The sequence below is a fragment of the Triticum aestivum genome, chromosome 5B, assembly GCF_018294505.1.
Source record: "Triticum aestivum cultivar Chinese Spring chromosome 5B, IWGSC CS RefSeq v2.1, whole genome shotgun sequence".
NCBI classification, from domain to species: Eukaryota; Viridiplantae; Streptophyta; class Magnoliopsida; order Poales; family Poaceae; genus Triticum; species Triticum aestivum.
In genome coordinates, this window is record NC_057807.1 from 506033056 (window position 1) to 506056776 (window position 23721).

The following is a 23721-nucleotide window of genomic DNA, read 5'->3' on the forward strand; positions in this document are numbered from 1 at the left end:
AGCAAAAGCGTCATGTCAATCGGCAGAAACAAAAAACAATCGACGGAGAAAAGCTACTATAAGACTATTGTCGAATCAAATATCCAACAAGTAGTCTCGGGGACTACACCCAGTGGGTGCACTTAGCGTGCCCCCATTGGTTCGGAACAATACTCAGTAGGGTCTGCCCAGCATGAGTACAAAAAAAAGAGAGAGAGATACATTCTAAGGCCTCGGTCGATTGCCAGCAGTCGACCGTGGTCTCGGGGACTACACCCAGTGGTTGCACTTAGCGTGCCCCCACTGGTTTGGATCAATACTCAGCAGGGCCTACCCAGCGTGAGTCCAGACAGTCTACTAAAGATTCAACTCAAGTCGAGTGAGATGGCAAATTTTCCATGCTCTAAGCAACAAAACACCCCAGTGGGTGACCAGATATAAGACAACATTCAAAAAGTCAGTCGGGGTCTTGCTGACCTGAACATTGGCTTGAAGGGTAGAACTGGCATTGTAGGCCACTTGGCTAGCCTCATGTACCACCTTCACCTGCTCCATGACAAGGTTCACCTGGCGAAGAGCTTCCCTGGCTGCACTCGGCGAGTCACCTGGAGTTTGATATACAGCAAATAGTGATGGTTCAAGAGCAGCTTGAGCAGTCGCCGAGTCGGAGGCGTGAAGTTGCACTGGAGCAGCAGGAGTCGGAGCAGTCGAGCTCGCCGGGCGATCAGTCGTCAGGGGGCTGGCGAACGTGACGTTGGTCCGAACCAGCTCCCCGGAGCGTTCGGCCACTGCCTCGAGCGCCGGCGTCGACTAAGGGACCTGAACTTCAAGCCTCCTCCTGCCAGAGCTTCCACCCTTCCTCCTCCTCTCCTGTAGATGTGCCTCTTCTTCGTCGTCAGGGAGCACGACAACTTCTTGCGGAACTACAGAAAGAGAGAAATGTCAAAAACTCTGCCGACTAATGATTCACTCAGCTCAACAAGGCTCGGTCGATCAGACTTACCGACTCGCGAAGTGGCTTCTTCATCTCCTAGCGCCTTATCAATGTCCATGTCAGTGGCAGCAGAGGTCGGGCTGGAAAGACACATGAATTGGTTAGTCAGAACAAGAAAATCTTCAGTCGACTTACGGAAACGCAAACAAGATACTCACCCCGAAGCAACAGGGACGTCCATCTTGATTCGCGGCAGTGTCTTCCGAGCCTTGGGAGGAGCGACCTTAGGCTGCTTGGCCACCTTCTCCATTGGCTCCGAAGTCAACATCCGAGTGTGCTTCTGAGTAGTGGCACTTGGAGCCACACTTTTCCCACGCCCGCCAGACGGATCATGCTGCTGCTTGGATCGACGTTCCGAACGAGGCGGCGAGTCGACCTCTTCCTCCTCGTCTGACTCCTCGCTCTCCTCCTCCTCTTATTTTGGAGACTCCCACTCACCACTCTCCTCGGCACTGGCCTCTCCCTCCTGGTCCTCCGCCAAAGCCTGTTCGCCGTTGGGAATCGAATGCATCTCAGTGAATACCTGCAAAAAAATCGGTCGAGTCAGAGTCAGTCGACATCAAGTACAGTCAGAGCGTGATCAGGAAACAGTCGGAACAAAAATATACCTTGTCAGGCGGGTTCCCGTCGCGGAAGGGGACGACTTGCCTGGATCCTCTGGGGTTGTCCTGGTTGCCTGTGATACTCCTCAGCCATAAGGCTACAGTTTCAGACGACACTTCTTTTGGATGGACCCGAGCGGTGTCGTCCGGTCCGGAATACAGCCACATCGGGTGATCGCGGGCCTGGATAGGCTGAATGCATCGACTGGGGAACACCTCCAGCAGATCCAGACCCGTAACGCCCTCATTGATGAGCTGGACCACCCTATCCACCAACATCCTCGTCTCCATGGTCTCATCAACGGTCACTTTCAGTGGAGCAGGAGTCTGAACACGGTCAAACGAGAAGTGGGGAAGACCAGTTGACTGACCTGGAGCTGCGACGTCCTGGCAATAGAACCAGGTTGACTGCCAGCCTCTAACGGAGTCAGGAAGAGTCATGGCAGGAAAGGCACTCCTATTTCTCTTTTGGATACCTAAGCCCCCACACATCTGGATGACATGGGTTTTCGAGTCACTCGACTTCGCCTTTTTTACCGACTACGAATGAATGGTGAAGATGTGTTTGAAGAGACCCCAATGCGGTCGACATCCTAAGAAGTTCTCGCACATCGATACAAATGCAGCTAAATACGTGATGGTGTTGGGAGAGAAATGGTGGAGTTGAGCACCGAAAAAGTTCACAAACCCCCGGAAGAAAGGATGCGGAGGAAGCGAAAAACCGCGGTCGACATCAGTGGCGAGCAGAACGCACTCACCCGGTCGAGGCTGGGGACTCATCTCCCCCTCCGGCAGCCTTGCTGCCCCCTTGGCGATTAACCCGGACTCCACCAGCTTGTCCATATCCGCCTGCCAAATCAAAGATCGGATCCAATCGCCCTGGATCCAGCCCGGCAGCAGCCCCGCGCGCGACGACCACCCGCGTTGCTGCTTCTTGCCCTTCGCCGCCCCCGTCGCCTTCTTAGCACACTCCAGCGCCGCCGTTTTGTCCTTCACCATGGCGTGGGAGCAGCGGCATCGAGAGCGGAGGTGCTGGGAGCGGTGGAAAAACAGAGGAGAAAGAAGGAGGAACAGGCATGCACAGTGCAAGCGCCTCGGTCCCGACACCTTATAAAGGGCCACTTCCGAGTGACTGAAGCGTGGACCCAGGCAATCCCATCAAATCCTCCAACAGTTGCACACAGCATACGTGGCGAAAAAGGCGGTGTGATAATCCAGGCGTTGCTACCTATCCGAGCCGCCTGTTTCGGCACTCTCCAGCCCGCGCGCTTCTCCGAAAATTCGTATCCCACGAAATCCGGGATGCGCCGCAGACAATCACGCCCAAGATCTCGCACTCTAACACAGCACTCGACGCTTGATGTCACCAGTTCAATCGATGGCTCATTAAATGGATCAAGGCGACTGAGTCGACTCCGAAATACCGACGCAGGCGTTCAGATTTGTAGAAAGCACTCGTGAAGGCCTGAAGCTCGGAGCAGGATCAACTTTAGCCTACTTTCTAGTCGCACCTTAATCCATTCGGGGGCTACTGACGAGGATATAGACCTGGGGTAGGGTCATATGCCCGGCCCATACGTCCTACCCAAGGTCACTACCCCAGAAGATAAAAAGACCAAGAGTCAACAGAAGAACACCAGTCAAGTACGTCGAGTGCAATCCACTCGACGATCACATCACTCGACGACCACCCCCTACCGTCACTCGACTATATGGGGAGTCACTCGACTATATCAAAGATCAGGAGTCGGAAGAGCACGCAATGGCCTGGCATTTACTCCTTAGTCTTGATAAGCATTAAGAGTAATTAAGGCTGGCGTTACCAGTAATGCCCCTTACTTTATGTACATTAAGCCCCTTATAATGGAGGCAGGGGGGGTCCTGGTGCACTCTATATAAGCCACCCCCCTCCTCTGGGACAAGGGTTCGCACCCCCTGTAATACAACACACATAATCCAATCGACCGCCTCCTGGCACCGAGACGTAGGGCTATTACTTCCTCCGAGAAGGGCCTGAACTCGTAAACCTCGTGTGTACATCTTCACCATAGCTAAGATCTTGCCTCTCCATACCTACCCCCTTTTCTACTGTCAGCCTTAGGACCACGACAGTAGATGCTGGCAGGAGTCGGTCTACTTGTTGCGGACGTGATGCCTATATATATATGATCATGCCTAGATAATCTCATAATTATTCGCTTTTCTATCAATTGCTCGACAGTAATTTGTTCACCCACCATAATAATTATGCTATCTTGAGAGAAGTCACTAGTGAAACCTATGGCCCCCTGGTCTATCTCTTATCATATATGCTTTCAATCTACTTTTATTTGCATCTTTACTTTTCCAATCTATATCATAAGATACCAAAAATATATTTATCTTATCTTATTATCTCTATCAGATCTCACTTTCGCAAGTGGCCATGAAGGGATTGACAACCCCTTTATTGAGTTGGTTGCGAGTTCTTGTTTGTTTGTGTAGGTGCGTGGGACTTGTGAGGAGCCTCCTACTGGATTGATACCTTGGTTCTCAAAAACTGAGGGAAATACTTATGCTACTGTGCTACATCACCCTTTCCTCTTCAAGGAAAACCAACACAAGCTCAAGACGTAGCAGGTGCCTACACTTCCACTACTCATTTTCCGAGAGAGAACCACCTACTCATGTGCTGAGACCAAGACATTCCAATCCAACCACAAGAATCTTGATCTCTAGCCTTCCCCAAGTTGCTTTCCACTCAAATCATCTTTCCACCATATCCAAATCTATGAGAGAGAGAGAGTTGAGTGTTGGGGAGACTATCATTTGAAGCACAAGAGCAAGGAATTCATCATCAACACACCATCTATTACCTTTTGGAGAGTGGTGTCTCCTATATTGGTTAGGAGTCACTTGGGAGCCTCCGTCAAGATTGTGGAGTTGAACCAAGGAGTTTGTAAGGGCAAGGAGATCGCCTACTTCGTGAAGATCTACCCAAGTGAGGCAAGTCCTTCGTGGGCGATGGCCATGGTGGGATAGACAAGGTTACTTCTTTGTGGACCCTTCATGGGTGGAGCCCTCCGTGGACTCGCGCAACCGTTACCCTTCGTGGGTTGAAGTCTCCATCAACGTAGATGTACGATAACACCACCTATCGGAACCACGCCAAAAATCTCCGTGTCTACATTGCGTTTGCTTCCTCCAAACTCCTGCCCTTTACCTTCATGTGCAATGATTTACATTCCGTTGCTATACTCTTAGAATTGCATGTGTAGGTTGATTGCTTGACTTGTGTTAAGTTGCTAAAATCTGCCAAGACTTAAAATTCGGAAAAGGCTAGATTTTTATTTGGCCAAGTAGTGTAATCACCTCCCCTCTAGACATACTTTCGATCCTACAACATACAAACCAAAAAGGGCATGACTACCTCTGCTTCCCTCTGCGAAGGGCCTATCTTTTATGTTTATGTATTTTTACTTTTATGCAAGAGTCAAAGTATTCTTTCCTATTCCTTTTTTTCTCTTTTTGCGAGCATCATGTGGCGAGGAAAGATCTAGGCACATATGTCCAGTTGGATATGAGTGAGTATGAGTTATTATTGTTGACATCACCCTTGAGGTGAATACGTTGGGAGGCGAAACTATAAGCCCCTATCTTTCTATGTGTCATGTTGAAACTTTTTGCTCATGGGTATGATGTGAGTGTTAGCAATCATAGAAGCTGAAATGATGGTTGAGTATGCGGACTTGCCAAAAGGCTCCGATACGAGATCCTTCCTGAAAATATGATGAATTGTTGTTGCAAAGTTGACTGAGAGCACAGTTTGTTGGTTTTCAATAGAGTTTATGCTTTATACTTCGATGTTGTGATGATTTGTTACTTGTTCATGAGAAGTTATATGATAAATGTTTTATAATAAAGTTTGTTGTTGTTATAATAATAAGCATGATGCTACTATGTCCTTATTTTGTTTTTATCGACACCTCTCTCTCTCTCTCTAAGCATATGAACATGTTTTTTGATATCGGTTTTCGCTTGAGGACAAGCGAGGTCTAAGCTTGGGGGAGTTGATATACGTCCATTTTGCATCATGTATTCCTACTTTTATTTATAATGTTTTTATGCATTTCTCTCATAATATGCAAGGTTTACACAAAGAGGGAGAATGCTGGCAGCTGGAATTCTAGACCTGAAAAAGCTACGTCAGAGATACCTATTTTGCACATCTCCTAATAAGCTAAAACTTCACGGATAATTATTTTGGAATGTATAAAAAATATTGGAGAAAATAACTACCGGGGGGCACCTAGTGACCAGAAGACACCAGGGCGTGCCCTGGTGGGTTGTGGCCAGCCCAGCCCACCTCCGGTGCCCATCTTCTGGTACTTAAGGTCTTTTTACCTAGAAAAAAAATAAAGAGAGGACTTTCGGACGGAGCGCCGGCGTCTCGAGGCGGAACTTGGGCAGGAGCACTTTTGCCCTCTGGGAGAGCGATTCCGCCGGGGGAAGTTCCCTCCCAGATGGGGAAATCGAATCCATCGTCATCACCAATAATCCTCTCATCTTTGGGAGGTCAATCTTCATCAACATCTTCAACAACACCATCTCTTCTCAAACCCTAGTTCATCTCTTGTGTTCAATCTTTGTACCGGAACCTCATATTGGTACCTGTGGGTGACTAGTAGTGTTGATTACATCTTGTGGTTGATTACTATATGGTTTATTTGGTGGAATATTATATGTTCAGATCCATTATGCTATTTAATACCCCTCTGATCTTGAGCATGAATATCATTTGTGAGTAGTTACTTTTGTTCTTGAGGTCACGAGAGAAGTCATGTTGCAAGTAATCATGTGAAGTTGCTATATGTTCGATACTTTGATGATATGTATGTTGTGATTCCCTTAGTGGTGACATGTGAACTTCGACTACATGCACTTCACCATCTTTGGGCCTAAGGGAATGCATTGTGGAGTAGTTATTAGATGATGGGTTGCTATAGTGACAGAAGCTTAAACCCTAGTTTATGCACTACTTCGTAAGGGGCCGATTTGGATCCATATGTTTAATGCTATGGTTAGATTTTACCTTATCACTTTTCTCGTAGTTGCGGATTCTTGCGAGGGGGTTAATTATAAGTGGGAGGTTTGTTCAAGTAAGAACAACACCCAAGCACCGGCCCACCCACATATCAAATTGTCAAAGTAGCAAACACAAATCAAACCAACATGATGAAAGTGACTAGATGAAATTCCCATGTGCCCTCAAGAACTATTGGCTTATTATAATAGACCGTTTTGGCATGTCCTTTGCCACAAAATATTTGGGCTACCTTGCTGCACTTTATTTACCATTATCGTTACTTGCTCGTTACAAATTATCTTGCTATCAAACTACTCGTTACCGACAATTTCAGTGCTTGCAAAAATTACCTTGCTGAAAACCACTTGTCATTTCCTTCTGCTCCTCGTTGGATTCGACACTCTTACTTATTGAAAGGACTACGATTGATCCCCTATACTTGTGGGTCATTAGTCTTGTCTTCCAGCCGGCAAAGCAGACCAAAAAGTTCCAAGTCCACCCCGAAGACCCCGACAAAACGGTAACCATTGGGGGAGATCTCTCGGAGGGCCAGGAGGCAAAGCTCCTCGCCTTCCTCTGAACCAACTAGAACATATTCGTATGAAAGCCCGCCGACATGCCAGGAGTGCCAGCAGAGAACGCCGAACACTGCCTAAATGTTCGCAAGGACATGAGGTTGGTAAAGCAGGCTCTGCGGCGCTTCGCTACAGAGAAATGAATGAAGATATGAGAAGAAATAGCACACCTACTCACGACCAAGTTCATAAGGGAGGTCGCACACCCGAGTAGCTGCCAAACCCCGTGATGGTGCTGAAGAAGAACAACACATGGCACAAGTGTGTGGACTACACCAACCTCAACAAGGCGTGCCCCAAGGACCCATTCCCGCTACCAAGGATCGATCAGATAATCAACTCCACGATAGTGTGCGAGCGCCTATGCTTCTTGGACTCATATTCAGGATACCACTAGATTCGGATGAAAGAAACCGACCAGGAAACAACCTCTTTCTACAAGTAGGCAAGCGAAACGGCAGCACCGTGGTATTGTGCACAAGAACAATGACATGAATCTCGTCCTTTAACACATCAATGTATTAAGAAGGGAAAAGGGCATTCCCGATTGTTGCTAGGAGCCAATAGTGAGTGCATAGTTTCATTGAACCCAACTGTGTATTCAGAAACTGACTCTGTTTGCCGCAAATGAAACAATTCATGCAACAACACTTAGAATTCGTTACGGCCGAATTGTTCATCTACCAGAGCATAGAATAATTCAAAATTCATTTCCTCCCAATCTCACCCAACATTTTCTAACCACAACAAAGCAAGACATGCAAATGCATTGATGTTGTATCTAACCAGAGTGCGGAATTTATATGGAACACCCTCAAATACGACTCATAATTTCTTCTCCAACTTCGTGGTATCTCCCCCTAGGGATGCAAATTTGGAACCTTTAGGGTACCCTCCGACCCTACTTAGATCAATCAAATGAACTTAAGTTTCAAAAATGAAGTGAATTTTGGAGATTTAGTTCATTTAGTTGAACTAATGAGGGTTGGAGGGTACCTACTCTGACGGGGGAGGACGAGGGAGGGGTTTAGGAAAGGCGTGCATGCCCACAACATGAACATGGTAACCACGTCGATGACAGACCCCCGTGGTGTTATCTCGATGTGGTGGCCACCTGGCCCATAATCGAGGTCACTGATGTTGCTCGGCTAGACATCGGGAAGGCGCGGGATGAGCGACTACATATCAAAGGGTTTGAGGACCAACATCAAATTTCGTGCCACCAAATCCAGTTCCTCGCACATCCCACCCATTCCAGTCCTCAGATTTGCTACTAATGCCTCCATAGTCGGCCTCCATGGGTCAACTCCTCCATGGGCGGCTTAAGCGCCTCGAACACGTCGTTACACACCGTCACCACCTTCTAGATGACCGCGTTCTGCTCCTGGATGGCCTTGAGAACTACGGTGATGTCGTCGATCTGTTGCTTCATATGATGGTTTGACGTTGTTGGTGAGTGGAGAAGGTGAGGTTCTTGAGGTAGCGCGGGGCTTCACCAAACATCATGGCCATACAAAGAACAACAGACGTACCAAAAATTACGCCCATATCCATAGACCACCTAGTGACGACTAGAAGCACTGGAGCGAGTTGAAGGCACATCGTCGTCATCGTCCCTCCCTCACTGGAGACGGGTAAAACCTTGTTGTGGTAGACAGTTGAGACATTGTCATGCTAAGTCCGAAAGGATCAGCACACCAGAACAACAACTGTCGTCAATGACGAGAAGCGTCGATAAGAAGGATCAAACTTGTAAACACATGAACACAGAGGAACGAATACTATCCACCGAAGACAAAGACCGACCGAATCCCCTGAGATCCGTCGGAGTTGTATATAGGAAGACTGACCTATTTCTTTTGATTAGCCTCAGATTTTACCTATTTCTTTTCCTTTGCACCTTATGAACCCTGAAAAAATTACACTTCATAAAAAATGAATGGAGGGAGTAATACGTAGGAATTTTGTTCGAAACAAATAAAATGAGAGTTCAGACCAAACATGTGGCACAAGCTTGGCCTCGTTGCAAAGGTTTGCCGATCACGTCACATGGACGAAATCACGAGCGACAGATTACAACGTGACGATCAGGAAAGAAAGACCAGAACACTGCCGTGACAGATTGAAGTTTCGAGCACCATTATCATCGAGCCAATCGGACAACACAGCCTCCAGTAGTCCAGTGTAGTGAGGACTGAGGAACTGAGGATGTCTCCGTACTTCGTGCTGGTCGCCGGCGTCGCCGCGCTCCTCGCCGTCATCTATGTTGTCATCAGGAAGGCTCCAGGCAGAAGCAGCAGCAAGCTCCCGCCCTCGCCGCAGTCGCGTCCGTTGGTCGGCCACCTGCACCTGATGGGCAGCCTCCCGCACCGCTCCTTGCGCGAGCTGCACTCTCGGTATGGCACCGACGGTGGTCTCCTGTTTCTGCAGCTCGGGCGCAGGCCGACGCTGGTGGTGTCCACGGCGGCGGCGGCAACGGACCTGTACAAGAACCACGACCTCGCCTTCGCCTCCCGCGTGCCCAGCGTGCCGGTGGACAAGCTGACGTACGGCTGCATGAACGTATCGTTCGCGCCTTACGGCGACGCCTGGCGCCGCAGCAAGAAGATGGCCGTCATCCACCTCCTCTCCCCGCGCCGCGCCGACTCGTTCGCCCCCGTGCGCGCCGCCGAGGCGGCGACCCTCGTCGCAGCAGCCCGCCGCGCGGCGGAGGCGGGTGAGGTCGTGGAGCTGAGGGAGCTTCTGTACGCCTACAGCAACTCGGTGGTGACCCGCGCAGCCGCCAGCGCCGCGGGGGCCACGGCGGAGAAGATGAAAGAGCTCATGGGGAACTCCGCGGCGTTCATGTCGGGGCTCCAAGCGGAGGACGTGCTTCCTGGCGCGGCGGCAAAGATGGTTAGGTGGGCAACGGGGCTGGAGAAGAGGATCGACGTCCAGGTTGAAGCGTGGGACAAGTTCTTATCCGAGATAATGGCCGAGCACCTTGAGAAGAAGCGTGACAACGGCGCAGGGGAGGAGGACTTCTTGGACGTCTTGCTCCGGCTGAGGAAAGAAGGCACCGCCGGGCTCGAGCTCACCGACAATCGCATCAAAAGCATCATCAAGGTGATCGCCGAAGAATTCGCTTTAAATTTCTCAGCAAATTTTAACTTAAGTCGTTTCCCTTGATCCTCTGCTCCATGGCCGTTTCTTGATATGCAGGACATGATCTTCGCCGGAACTGAGACGTCATCTATCACGCTGGAATGGGTCATGGCGGAGCTCATCGGAAACCCGCGGGTAATGGCCAAGCTGCAGGACGAGGTAACACGAATCGCCAACGGCAAGCCAACCATCGAGGAAGACGATCTGAGGATGATGGGGTACCTTAAGGCGGTGCTGAAGGAGGTGCTCCGGCTCCACCCGCCGGCACCGCTCCTCGTCCCGCACGAGTCGACGACGGCGGCGGTCGTCCAGGGCTACGAGATCCCCGCCAAGACGGCGCTCTTCATCAACGCTTGGGCAATCGCGAGGGACCCCGCGGCGTGGGGCGACGCGGCGGAGGAGTTCCGGCCAGAGCGGTTCTTGGACGGCGCCAGCGCGACGGACGTGGACGTGAGGGGGAACGACTACCAGCTCCTCCCATTCGGCGCCGGCCGGCGAATCTGCCCCGCCATAAACTTCGCACTGCCGGTGCTGGAGATCGCGGTCGCCAGCCTTGTCCGCCACTTCGACTGGGAGCTCCCCGCCGGGACGCGTCTGGATATGGCTGAGACGCCGGGGCTGGTCACGCCGCCGCTGGTTCCACTGCGCCTCGTCCCCAAGTCAAGTGCAGGACGCATGCTTAATTAGCCAGCATTTAGCAGTGCCACGGAATCCGTAGGGGATTTCCTAAGAATTCAGTAGGATGCTAAATTTCTAAAGAATGTAATGCAAAAAGTGTCCTTGGAAATGATTTCATAGAATTCAATTATATGAATGAAACAACCTATACACATAAATAATAACGATTTCATTCCTCGAAATTCCTTTGAGAAGAACTTTCAAAACCTTAAACTCCTCAAAATTTTGAGAAGAATTGCTCCTTCTTCCTAATTTGAGTAGCCAGGGCTCATTCTCATTACAAGATTCAGAGAAGCGCCCACGCCTCCTATCGATTCCATTCGCGCCGCCGCGCCGCTCCAGCCCAGTGCCCAGACCGTTGACGCAACCCCTCATCGCCACGAGATCATCATGGTTCCACCCCACCAACCTCCGGCGAAATTTTTCTTCCATTTCCCATCCGGTCATTGTTGAGCTCCTCCCCGTCGTTCTTGGGCACGGCCACGCTCCTCCCCTCCATCCCCGACCATGGGCGGAACAACAAAAGACCCACAACAACACGTACACAACAACCTGCATAAAGTGACCTAGAGAAAAGCTTCTACAGAGGAGCACTTACATGACAACAGGCACCATCACCTATTTCGGTGAACCGTGTGTTCCGGACCACGACATCGAGTCAAATGAGGACGAAAAGGGGAAGAACACATTCAAACAAAGAATTACCCAAAAGGTCGCCCGTGGATGAAGAATTTCGCCGATTTTCTCAACTCCGTCCTCGCACACACACGTCACGTTCACAGAGCCTCTATCAAATTATTTTGTAGGTCATCCATCCTAGGCCCTAGCTACCTCTTGGACATCATCTACGCCTAGAAGTCATTGTTCGCCTTGCGGAAATAAGAAGGAAGAAAGAATAAGATGGAGAGAGACTTCATGTGGGGTCTAGTTTATTTGAAGAGTTAAGTTTGAGGGTTCGGTTAGCTTCAAACTTTTTTTAATCCTCACGTTTGAGGAATTATGATTTGAGGAGGTGTTCCCGCGGGGGGGGGGGGGGGGGGGGTTAAAATGTAGGAATTTGGTTAGAGATGCCTCAAGTAGTTTAAATAAGAGTCTATCCTGGTCCTAAGCATATAGCTCCTTGTTAGTGTCCTCGTCGGCGCCGTTGTGGGCCACGGCATAAACTTGTGTTGTTCGGTGTTATTGGACTCGAAGGTTGCGGATTTGTATTGCGCCATGTGATACGGTGGGTACCCAATTGTGTCAGGCATAACTTTTTCTATTGGTACATAAAGAAAACCATAATAACAACACAAACATAACACCCAACCACAAAATGACATAGATTAGAGACCGTCCTTTAACATTAAAAATAATGAAGTATAAACCACCATGACATTAAAAATAATGAAGTATAAACCACCATGACGCTTGACGCATACACAAAGCAAAGAAATTGCGATGCAAAAATACAATTTTCTATTATGTCTTTAGTTTTTTTAGGGGTTATATTATGTCTTTACTGTAACATGTCCATGCAATGAAGACATTTTCTTTAAGTGTTGAAAATGCACCGGTCATGCACTTCAATGGGTTAGTGGTTTGTGGCCTCTTGAGCGCGAAAGAAGAATGTTATGATATTGTTCCTTCTTTAGATGAAAATGATACTCCACCCGATCCATATTAATTGACATTGCTTTAGTACAACGTTTACTTCCGTCCCAAAAAGCTTCTTAGATTTGTAAGACAAGCTTTTCAGGACGGAGGGAGTACTAAAGCATCACCAATTAATTTGGATTGGAGGGGTACTTTCCTTGGTGAGTAAAGAAAGAGGGGATGCTTGCATTTTCTTGTGAAAAAATGATTCTCATTTGTATATTCTCAAATATTGTTCTCACGTACGGGCTCCCAAAAATGTTTGATTGCATAAGATACATGTGGATATTATATTTAAAGGCTCGAGTGGAATATGCATTATCCTATGGAAGAGAACAACAATTGGCCATTAGGGGAGCAAAACTCCTCTAACATTTTTTCAGATGAAAACGAGGCAAACTCCCAGACTCCATTTCTCATAGAAAACAAAACAAGTACAGCCTAAGGCTCCCAAGTTTTGCGAAACTTTAAAGGCGGAAAAGTAAAAGCAATTTTAGTTATGATGAAAGATCAAACGGCAACCGCTTTTGAACAAAAATCCTTTCTCAGAAAGAAACTGCCATGTCACCTGAAGAAAATGACACCCCTCACCATGTCCTAGCAACTAAAACTGCCACCAAATCGTTCGCATATGCCATTCTCCCTGTCCTATGATAATTGTTTGATATAAGGGGACCTGAAATGAAGCTATCGCCACCGGATTTACCCAATTTCTTGCCGCAGTTCGCTGGATATAACGGGTCTATAGCTGGCCAAACAAGTCATGCTAACTGGGCGACCCGATGGCACGCGGCCACGGCACGACCCAGGCACGGCACGGCCCGGGCTAAACGGGCCAGGCCCGGCACGCGGCACGCCATGGGCCATGCCTAGGCCTGGAAGCTGGGCACGCGAGTCGGCACGGCACGGCCCGTTTATTTTTTTTAAATATATAAATATATGTGTCCTATATAAATACCTAATACTCTAATATGTTCAATATTTTTGTAGTGCATGCGTATTTTATTAGTGCTTCGATCTGAGTATTAGTAGTGTTAGAGTGTAGTCTTTGTATTTTTTTATCCTTTTGTAATTATAGAGCATGTCTTGTATTCTTTTACTTCTTTGAGAAAGAAGTTTTTAATGATGTGGGTGGCAATAAAGCTCTAGATTTAACCCACATAATAGTCTACCAAATTTTGCAATTTTCTATATTTTTTGGCCTTTTTTGCTGTTTTCAGAGGTATTACGGGAAAAAAAAGAAAAGCCAGGCGGGACAACATTGCCACAACGCGGGCTGCCGGCCCACGTAGCCTACGTGTCATGCCTGGGCTGCTAGCTCCAGCCAGTGGGCTGGCATGGCACGGCCCGGTTGCCAGGCGCGTTTATGGCGGGCCGGCCCGTTTGGCCAGGTATGAACGGGTCCAACGAAAACCATCAATATCCGGGAGAAAAAGGAGAGATCTGATTGGAGCCTTTTTTTAGGACTTTCACAACTTTTCATCGGAGCTCATAGTCAGACCATACTGTAGCACGAGCTTAGCCGGCACGCGGCGGCTTTTTTGGCACGATCACGATCACATGGACGATATCAAAGTTGACACATGATCCGAAGACAATGACACTGCCGTCACTGCCCCTCGACCTCACAAGTCACGTCGCCTTTTCTCGCGGGAAAATAAAGTCACAACGCCACACCTGCACCTAATAATCGAATCAAAATGTCACAACACGCTACACGATATATACCCCATTGAGCAATGATTTTCAAGTACAGTGGTATCCAGCACAGTTGTCGAGCAGAAGGAGGATGTCTCCGTACGCTGTGCTCGTCGCGGCCGTCGCCGTGCTCGTCGCCTTCTGCTGCGCGACCAGGAAAGCTCGAGGCAAGAACAGTAAGCTCCCGCCATCGCCCCCGGCGATCCCGCTGTTCGGCCACCTCCACCTCCTGGGCCGCCTCGCGCACCGCTCCCTGCGCGACCTGCACGCTCGGTACGGCAGCGACGGCGGCCTCCTGCTCCTGCAGCTCGGGCGCAGGCGGACGCTGGTGGTGTCCACGGCGGCCGCGGCGGCGGACCTGTACAAGAACCACGACCTCGCATTCGCCTCCCGCGTGCTCAGCGCGCCGGTGCACAAGCTCTCCTACGGCTCGATCAACGTCTCCTTCGCGCCATACGGCGACGTCTGGCGCCGCAGCAAGAAGATGGCCGTCGTCCACCTGCTCTCCCAGCGCCGCGCCGACTCGTTCGCCCCCATGCGAGCCGCCGAGGCGGCCGCCCTCGTCGCGGGAGTCCGCCGCGCGGCGGAGGCCGGGGAGGCCGTGGAGCTGAGGGGGCTCCTGTACGGCTACGGCAACGCGGTGGTCACCCGCGCGGCCACCGGCGCCGCGGGGGCCACGGCCGAGAGAATGAAGCAGCTGATGGGCAACTCCGCGGCGCTCATGTCGGGGCTCCAGGCGGAGGACGTGCTTCCCGACGCGGCGGCGAAGGTGGTGAGGTGGGCGACGGGGTTCGAGAAGAGGCTCGACGACCAGATGGAGGCGTGGCACAAGTTCCTGTCCGAGATAATCGCCGAGCACCTTGAGAAGAAGGCCCTGTTGGTTCATAAGTCATAGGACTTTTTTTAGTCCCAACTTATAAGTCTCAAGTCCCTAAAAAGTCCCTACCTGTTTGGTTCCTGAGACTTATAAGTCCCTATAAGACCATATTGTAACTATAAGTCCCTCCTTGAGAGTCTTATTTCATAAGTCCCAAATGCCCAGTTTAAGTCCCTATAAGTCCCTCATGTTTGGTTTAGATGGGACTTATAGGGATTTTTTTAAGTCCCTAAGCCAATAAGTCTCTGGAAACAAACACCCTCGAAGTGTTTTTTTTAGAGTACGCAATTGCGTACCGTAATTTTATAGAAGAAGGAGAATCAAGATTTACAAGATCCCGCACGACAATGCGAACATCATCGTGGGGCACCCACTCCACGCGGCTATCTAGGCTAATGTCTCACAAAACGTTGCAATCCTCCTACTCCGCTAACCGCTAAGTTCCACTCTCTAATCTCCTCTAAGATAACGCCAGCTAGATCTTTAGCCGCCATTTGCTGCTCTCTTCTATTGAAGACTCTGGCGTTTCCTTGCTTCCACAACGCCCACGCCGTGCATATGACCAGACTATCGAAACCTCGCTTCTCCTTGCCATGAAAGCTTCTGCGCTTCGGTAGCCACCAATCCACAATCGTGTCCTTCGTCGATGGAGCCGTGGTTGGCAACTGCAGCCTGTTCAAGCAGGTGAACCAGTCTGTTCAAGAGCTCCCCTCGCCTTGTTTTACCTGTCTGCAAGAGGAAGACAATGTGGAGCACCTCCTTGCTCGCTGTGTGTTTGAGAAGAAGTGTGACGACATCGCAGGGGAGGAGGACTTCTTGGACGTCTTGCTGCGGCTGAGGGAAGAAGGCACCGCCGGACTCGACCTCACCGACGATCGCATCATAAGCATTGTTCAGGTGATCGATCGAAAGCCCCAGAATTTCATCTTTAATTTTGGGTCCATGCTCTGTCTATGATTTTCTTGCTATACTTTTCGTATAAATGATCTTCTTTTCAATTTTAGTTAATTCTTTATTCTCCTATATACTCTTCATATTTTGAATGATTTGAATAATGCAAATCACGCCTTCCGCTCGATCCAATTATTCTCTTTATTTGCATGTCAGCTTTCATTCATTCATTTGTAATTTTCTTTTAGGATATACCTATTTGAATTCCCTGCAAGTGAAGGATTTCCCGTATGAAGAAAAACCTCTTGAGCGCTATCTGATCTTATTTTTATATTTCAAATATGGGACCTGCCTCCCTATGTGTCTGTATGGAATACATGCGGACTGAAATGGGTGAATAAATATACTAAAAGTGCCAATATACATTTTAAAAATAAATTAAAGCATCTTATATTTATGAATTGAGGGAGTATTCGTTACTTTGACTCAAGCGGTTTTGGTATCTAATTCATTATTTATTTATTTTGGGTAACAGGCAGCCGTGGGTCATGGGTTTTGCTTGTAGTTGAATTGAACTTGTTTCGTTTATTTTCCCTTATTTTCTTCCTTTTTGCCTTCTTTGTCTCTTCTGTTTGTTGCTAGTTACTTCAATGTATATTTTCATATTTTCAAAGTAGCAAATCAAAAAAAAAATATCTTACATGTAATTTTGTGTTAAGAGAATGTAGGTTTAATAATGTGGTAAATATAAACTCACTTTTGATTTGAATAGTTGCTGGTTAAAGGTGTTAACAAGGCAAATTGGATGTTCTTTGTGTGAAATGTTTATCTGTAGCGAGTAACAGTCCGTTACACCTGTCTCCACAAGCTCCGAAACAAGCAAATCATAGCAAACAAGGGTGTAGCTGAGGTTTTGAAATCATGTAATATATATTTTTATTTTATAATGACATATGTCATTGTTTGTACGGTGTAAACTTTTAATTAACAAAGAACTGAAAATCAGTCAGCTTTATAGTGTCATGTGTCATTGTTTGTACAGTGGAGAACGCTAACCAGTACCAAATTATAAACAGTCAATTACCAAATAGGCAATCCATAATTTCTCTTATAACACCTACAACAGAAATACTCCTACTCAATTGAGATATAGGAAAACCATTTAGTTCCGTACTAATTTATTTTCTATCCTTTGCTTTGTGTTTTTTTGGGCATATGTAGGACATGATCTTCGCCGGAACTGAGACATCATATATTACGCTGGAATGGGCCATGGCGGAGCTCACGACAAAACCCCACACAATGGCCAAGTTGCGGGCCGAGGTAACACGAGTCACCAACGACAAGTTGGCCATCGAAGAAGATGACCTCAGCAGGATGGAGTACCTCAAGGCGGTGTTGAGGGAGGTGATGCGTCTCCACCCACCAGCACCACTCCTCATCCCACACGAGTCGACGACGACGTCGATCGTCCAAGGCTACGAGATCCCGGCAAAGACGACACTCTTTATCAATGCGTGGGCAATCGGGAGGGACCCCATTGCGTGGGGTGAAGGGGCGGAGGAGTTTTTGCCTGAGAGGTTCTTGGCCAACGGTAACGCGACAGACGTGGACGTGAGGGGAAACGACTACCAACTCCTCCCATTCGGTGCCGGTCGACGACTCTGTCCCGCCATCAACTTCGCGATGCCGACGCTAGAGATTGCGCTAGCTTGCCTCGTACGCCACTTCGACTGGGGTCTCGCCGCTGGCACATGTCTGGAGATGGGCGAGGCCCCGGGGCTGGCCACACCTCCGTCGACTCCGGTGCGCCTTGTCCCCGGATGCATAACAACTTAATTAGGCACCATTTGCAGTGCCATAAAAGTAGATGGAATAAGAGATATTATAAAGACAAAGCATCTCATCAGTGACCGGGTCGAGGCCAACAACATCAACAACATGAGCTTCATAATCCTCGTTGTTATTGTGCAACTAGCTTGACCGATGATATGATGCAAACACCATTTGACACTGTGACTACCCAATTGTGCGGGGCGTCTATGCATAACATAAAACCAAAAAAATAAAAACATTAGAGATCGATTGTCTGGTTATTGTAAAAAATATATCAAGATGCATACACACACAAAATTTACTGTATAAATATTCTTTCTATGATTTTTTCCATGTAACAAGATCCATACGATGAAGACAATTTGTCTAAGTAGTGAATTTTTCATCCTGAAAGCACCGGTCATGCACTTCCATGATCCTTGGGCTAGTGGCCGCCATGGCCTCTCGCACACAATGAAGTCTGCTATGATACCATGTATTTAGATATTTGACTTTGTGAAAAAAAGACATTTGACTTTCGTGATACTAATTTTTGTATTCAAGATTATTATGGTAGTGAACTGAAGTACGAATTTTTAAAATGATGTTATGATGATGATGATGGAGAGAGGGGGGAGGGTAATTGTATTTTCTTGAGAAATCAATCCCCATTCATGTATTTAGACAACTATTACCAAGAGAATGAAATCGATTGACAAATTTGACCTTCTTTATAAAATCTTCTGACATAACTTATTTCGTCAAAATTTCTCTGCCCAGCAGAGAGGAGGAAATTTATTGCACTCCATCATCGAGACCCTTTCAATAGTTTGTCATGGATGTTGGGGTTGAGGATCTTAGCAAAAATCCGCCATTTTTGACAACACGATGACAAGGCATCTCCAACGCCTTGGGGGCATCAATCGGTAGAATTCATGGAAATGTCTTAAATGAAAATAAAAAAGAAATTTGCCCTAGCTCCTATCTTTGGCTCAAGAAGAAAGGATGGTCCATATTATATTGACCTGGTTCTGCTTCTCCTGTTTTTAAAGAACTACTAGATGATACCCCACACGTTGCTGCGAATTCTTTTGCAATATATTTCAACGAGACTTAGTTTTATAAACATGGATATTTGGATTAATACCATGGGACCTAACAATATATACGATTCTTGTATAACTATGTAACTAAAATATTCAATCCTTTTTTCATGCACGGTTGCATGTTGAGGTGTCATAGTTGCATGTTGAGATACATATGTTAGTGGCGATCAACTACTTAGTTATATAGGATAGAGGATACCGAGTTGGGTTCTTCTCCTACAATTATCGAGTAGAACATGTTGAACAACATCTTCCTCATTGGGTGTGGGAAGAGGGAACAAAAAAGGGGTCTTATTTGGTAAGTTTATAAATTAAAGAGTAAGAAATGTAAGAGTATATGTTTGCCTGCGAAACTCTTATTGAATTATAATACTTTACCACAATCCGGTAAGAGTAAAAATAAGGCCCTTATTTTCTCAAAACACAAATTTGGCCCAAGATTGGCCTTTTTTTATTCTAGGGTTTTTCTGAATCTAAAAGTTACCACTTTGAAGGTTTCAATATCAAGGCTCACTACAATCAGGTCCACGACGTCCACCGAATACCCTTCATGTGTTGAAGTAAATGACCCTAATACAATACCAACCCTATAGATGTAAATAGTTGATCCCCATTATTTATATTTCTGCCAACACACGAGTTATCTTCTAGCTTTCAGAAAGTAGCATGCCTAGTACGGAACTAGCATATTTTTGCTTTGAATGTTGCCCATCGTCGAGAATAGCTAAAGTGTCAAGCCCGAAGGATTTAAAGAACATCTTGCCCAGTCTAGAGAATTAGAAACATCAAAGCAAAACAGCACAAGACAACACCGAATATATGAGGATGAAGTTAGAAAACTTGTTTCCTACACCACTGTCTCTGCCGCCATGGCCCCCCGTCATACACAAAATCTTACAACACTAGACTAGATCTGCACACTCAAAACGTTGAGCAGTGAAAAGAGAAGAACGTTGAGCAACCGTCTCCTTCATCCCATTGTTTTCTTTGATAAGGTTGTACTTTTCTTTACGCGGGTTATATGGAAGTCGCATGATTTTTTTTTCCGGTGTAAGTCAAATCTTCACCCATTGTTTTTTGTTCCATCGAATTAATTTCCATCCGGTTTCGGTTTTCACCAATTTCTGTTGCACATGGACTATATGTAAATGGACTGATTATTCTTTGTGTAAGTCACTTTTTCTTTACTTGTATTAAGTCTATTTTTCTTCCCTTTTTCTGCTTGTGCCTTTGCGCATGGTGGTGTACATATTTTTGCGCCGAATTGTGTATTGGCGCACGCGTGTGTCTGTGTGTGTGTGCGCACTGGAGTTTGTTGGTGTGTGTGCGCGCTGGTGTGTGGGGGAATGACTAGTGTAAAAGCAGCACCTAGTGTGCAAAAATAGAAAAACTCAATGACATCCGTTGGATCCTGAATGGATGTCTCAGATTCAAAGCATGAGAATTGGTGGAGCTTCTCGTTTATAATTTATGATGAAACCCTCTTGACTAACAGTTATGTATAAACTGATCCATCCACCATGTCTCTCAAGTTGGATCCAGGCACTCATTCAACACTCGATGGATGTCGTTGCCTACATGCTAAGTGTTGCTTTTATGTTACGAGTGCAGAATAATTTGAATAAGCATTCTATAGTTGGAACAATGCAATTTTTACATATTTTATGAGCAAAATTTTGTATTTTTTCATTTTATTTCTTCTTTTCAGGGTAACACCAATGATCCTAATTCATTTTTACCTTAGAATAACTTTTTTGTTTGTTTCGATTTGATGATGCTTTTAGTTTATGATTAGCGCAATCTTTACCTATATATATATATATATATATATATATATATATATATATATATATATACTAATAAAGTAGCGATTGCTTCTGGTGGTACGTCGTCGGCGATTTTGCAAAAAAGTCCCTCCATGTATGTGTATTCAACCCGCGGTCCTTTTTTAAAGTGGCTAATCTAAAAAACGATTTGTTCTTAAAAAAGGACCCTGCAGTTTATATTATTCAACCCACGACCGCAGGAAAGGGAAGGGCCGATGCTTGGTTGGTGGTCTGGGCGGCGGATCCGGCGGTGGGGCAGACGGATCATGTCGGAGTAGCGCGAGGCTGACGGAGAGGTGGCGGCCGGAGGCAGGGCATGCTCCAAGGCGGCCCAGGCGGCGGATCAATGGGCGCTCCTCTCGGTCGTCCTCCTCTCGACCGTAGGACAGGCAAGAGGCGGCTCTTGGTTGGTGGTCTGGGCAGCGGATCCGGCTGCTCCGGCGCGGATACGGCAATGGGGCGGACGGATCGAGGCGGAGGAGCACGAGGCCGACGGAGAGGTGGCCGGCCGGAGGCGGGCCGAGCTCCAAGGCGGCGGGGTTGTTCCATGGTGACTTCCCTATAGAAAACAAAGATTGGAAACAGAGAGAAGAAGAAGGTAAAAGTCAAGAGAGAGAAGGAGAGAGGGGGAAGTGACAGCTCCTGGGCTGGCCTGCTCGTGGCACAGCTGGAGCTCCTCTCCAGGCGCGGTCGGAGGCAGGGAGGCCGGGCTACTGGAGTGGCAAAAAGGGGGGATTTGCGAAGGGGGGGATAGAAACGAGTGCGGTTGCGTGCTTTTGCTGTAAGAAGAAGAAATATGTTTATTATCAGAATAAATAGTACCACCTCGCTCCTTTGTAATCAATCGAATCAATTTATATACGGCGGTGCTTGAGGCAGCAAAAACCAGAGAAGGGAACAGATTAAACTCAATGAAAGGCTACGAAGGAACAACTTAAGCACACAAGCAGCGACTCCTTTGAGAAATCAACAACCAGAGGAAGGGAACAGCACCAGCCACACTCCTTGAACAATTACCAGTGTACAAGTTGAAAATACGTGTGTTGTGACACACGGTGTCACCAGTGGCTGTCGCCTGCCCCCCTTGGAGAGCAGCGAGTCCTGCCTTGCAAAGCCCGCACCTTGCGCAGGCGAGCACGACAGCGCCTCCTCCAGCGCAGCATCGAAGCGCACGGACGGCGGGAATCGCGGCAGGACCCAGCCGGCAGCATCGAAGCGCACGGACGGCGGGAATCGCGGCAGGACCCAGCCGTGCATCGTCTCTAGCGTCTTGTTGCGTTGGCGAATGAAGATGAGGAAAGTGCGAGGGAGAGGAAGAATCGAGACGAGACGACGAGAGGATAAGATTTCAGCGGTGGGGAAACAGGGGATAAGGCGTGCGCGCTGCCGTACCCAAGCGGTGGGGCGGCTGGGCCATAGTCGGCTTCCTGCGAGGTCAGTCAGGCCCAAGTAGTTGGCCCGTGGTAACACATCCAAGTGTGCGGTTTATCTAAAAAAACATCTCTTCTCAAAAAACAAAAATCTAAAAAACATCCAAATATATGGGGTTTGCTTAAAGAAAAATCTAAGTGTAAGGGGTCAATTCAAATTACGTGGTTGGATTGCTAGAGTACTAATTTGCACATGGTCCTTCTCAAAAAAGAAAATTGCACATGACCATGCAGTTTGATTATTAAAAAAATCAAAAAATTATCGGTAGATCAAAATTTAACAACTTAATTTATATGTCAGAGTAAATAATAATGATATGAGTAATAAAACATTAATTCAATCATATATTATATACATATAATTTGTCGGTCGTGCAACGATTTGATTCTTTATTCGGGAAAAGTATTAACATTGACAAATGTCGTAGCTTTTAAAATAATATCAAAGTGATTTTGTTAGTCGGAGAAAACGGTTACACGATATTAAAGGCTGTGAATTTTGATGGTATGCACTATGATTACCTGTGTGCTATTTATTATTATTTTGAATGAAGTTATGTGGAAAAACACACTCTACTCATTTCTATTAGTATTTGTGTTGTTCCCGTGCATTGTCTTGGATACCGTGACCACTGTCGATGAGAGCGGAAAGGAGGTTAAGAGGTGACATAGGTGGGCATCATGTTAGAAAAGATGGTGTGGACCTATGGAGATCTTGAGCCATACTTTTTGGAGTACACACATGCAATATTTTTTTCTCCCGTTGCAACGCACGGGCATTTTTTGCTAGTGAAACTAATAAGTGATTGTGGGCATCGTACGTTCGCTTTCCATAGTTTTGACCAAGTGCATGACTACATACGTGAATTAACAGTAGACATTAAAATACATACTTTTTTTTGTAAAAATATTGTGAAAGTTTACATGTGTAGTAAAAGAAAAAACAGTAACACATATAGCAACGAAACAGTGACTTACACAAAAAAATGACCTAGCACAAAAAATGAATTACACAAAAAATATGACTTGTACATACCAAATAGTTCATTCGACTTACAATGGGCCAGTTGTTTTCCCCCCAAAAGAACTAGCCGATAGTCGCTCCTTTTTTTTTGGGTATCCGTGTTCATGTCCAACCCGGTGGACACACAGCCATCTCGTCCCTCAGGCCCAACCGACACCAAAACTCCACGCCCGGCCCGGCCCAGCACCGTACAGGAAGAGTCCGTGGCACTTCCTCTCCCACGCCACGGCTCCCCTCACGCCGAGCGTACCCTACCCTACCCCCCCAACTCCAATCCAAAACCGATGCGGCTCCAAAATCCTCCTCTTTCCTATAGTCGTCTCGCCGCAACCGCCGCTGTGCCCTAGAGCTGCCGCCGTTCCCCGCTCGCCGCTCGCCGCTC

The 23721-nt window shown here is 47.3% G+C and overlaps 2 protein-coding genes across 2 annotated transcripts; both read left to right on the top strand.

The window, feature by feature from the left end:
- The first annotated feature begins 9328 nt into the window (after nt 1-9328).
- On the top strand, nt 9329-11137 carry LOC123116632 (cytochrome P450 71A1-like). The gene is made up of 2 exons (XM_044537572.1): nt 9329-10320; nt 10417-11137. Exons 1-2 carry the CDS (start codon nt 9424-9426, stop codon nt 11044-11046), a joined length of 1527 nt encoding a protein of 508 aa, XP_044393507.1. The 5' UTR covers nt 9329-9423; the 3' UTR covers nt 11047-11137.
- A 3278-nt stretch (nt 11138-14415) lies between these two features.
- LOC123116634 (cytochrome P450 71A1) lies at nt 14416-17977 on the top strand. The gene is made up of 3 exons (XM_044537573.1): nt 14416-15250; nt 16031-16144; nt 17360-17977. Exons 1-3 carry the CDS (start codon nt 14462-14464, stop codon nt 17975-17977), a joined length of 1521 nt encoding a protein of 506 aa, XP_044393508.1. The 5' UTR covers nt 14416-14461.
- Nucleotides 17978-23721: the final 5744 nt, after the last annotated feature.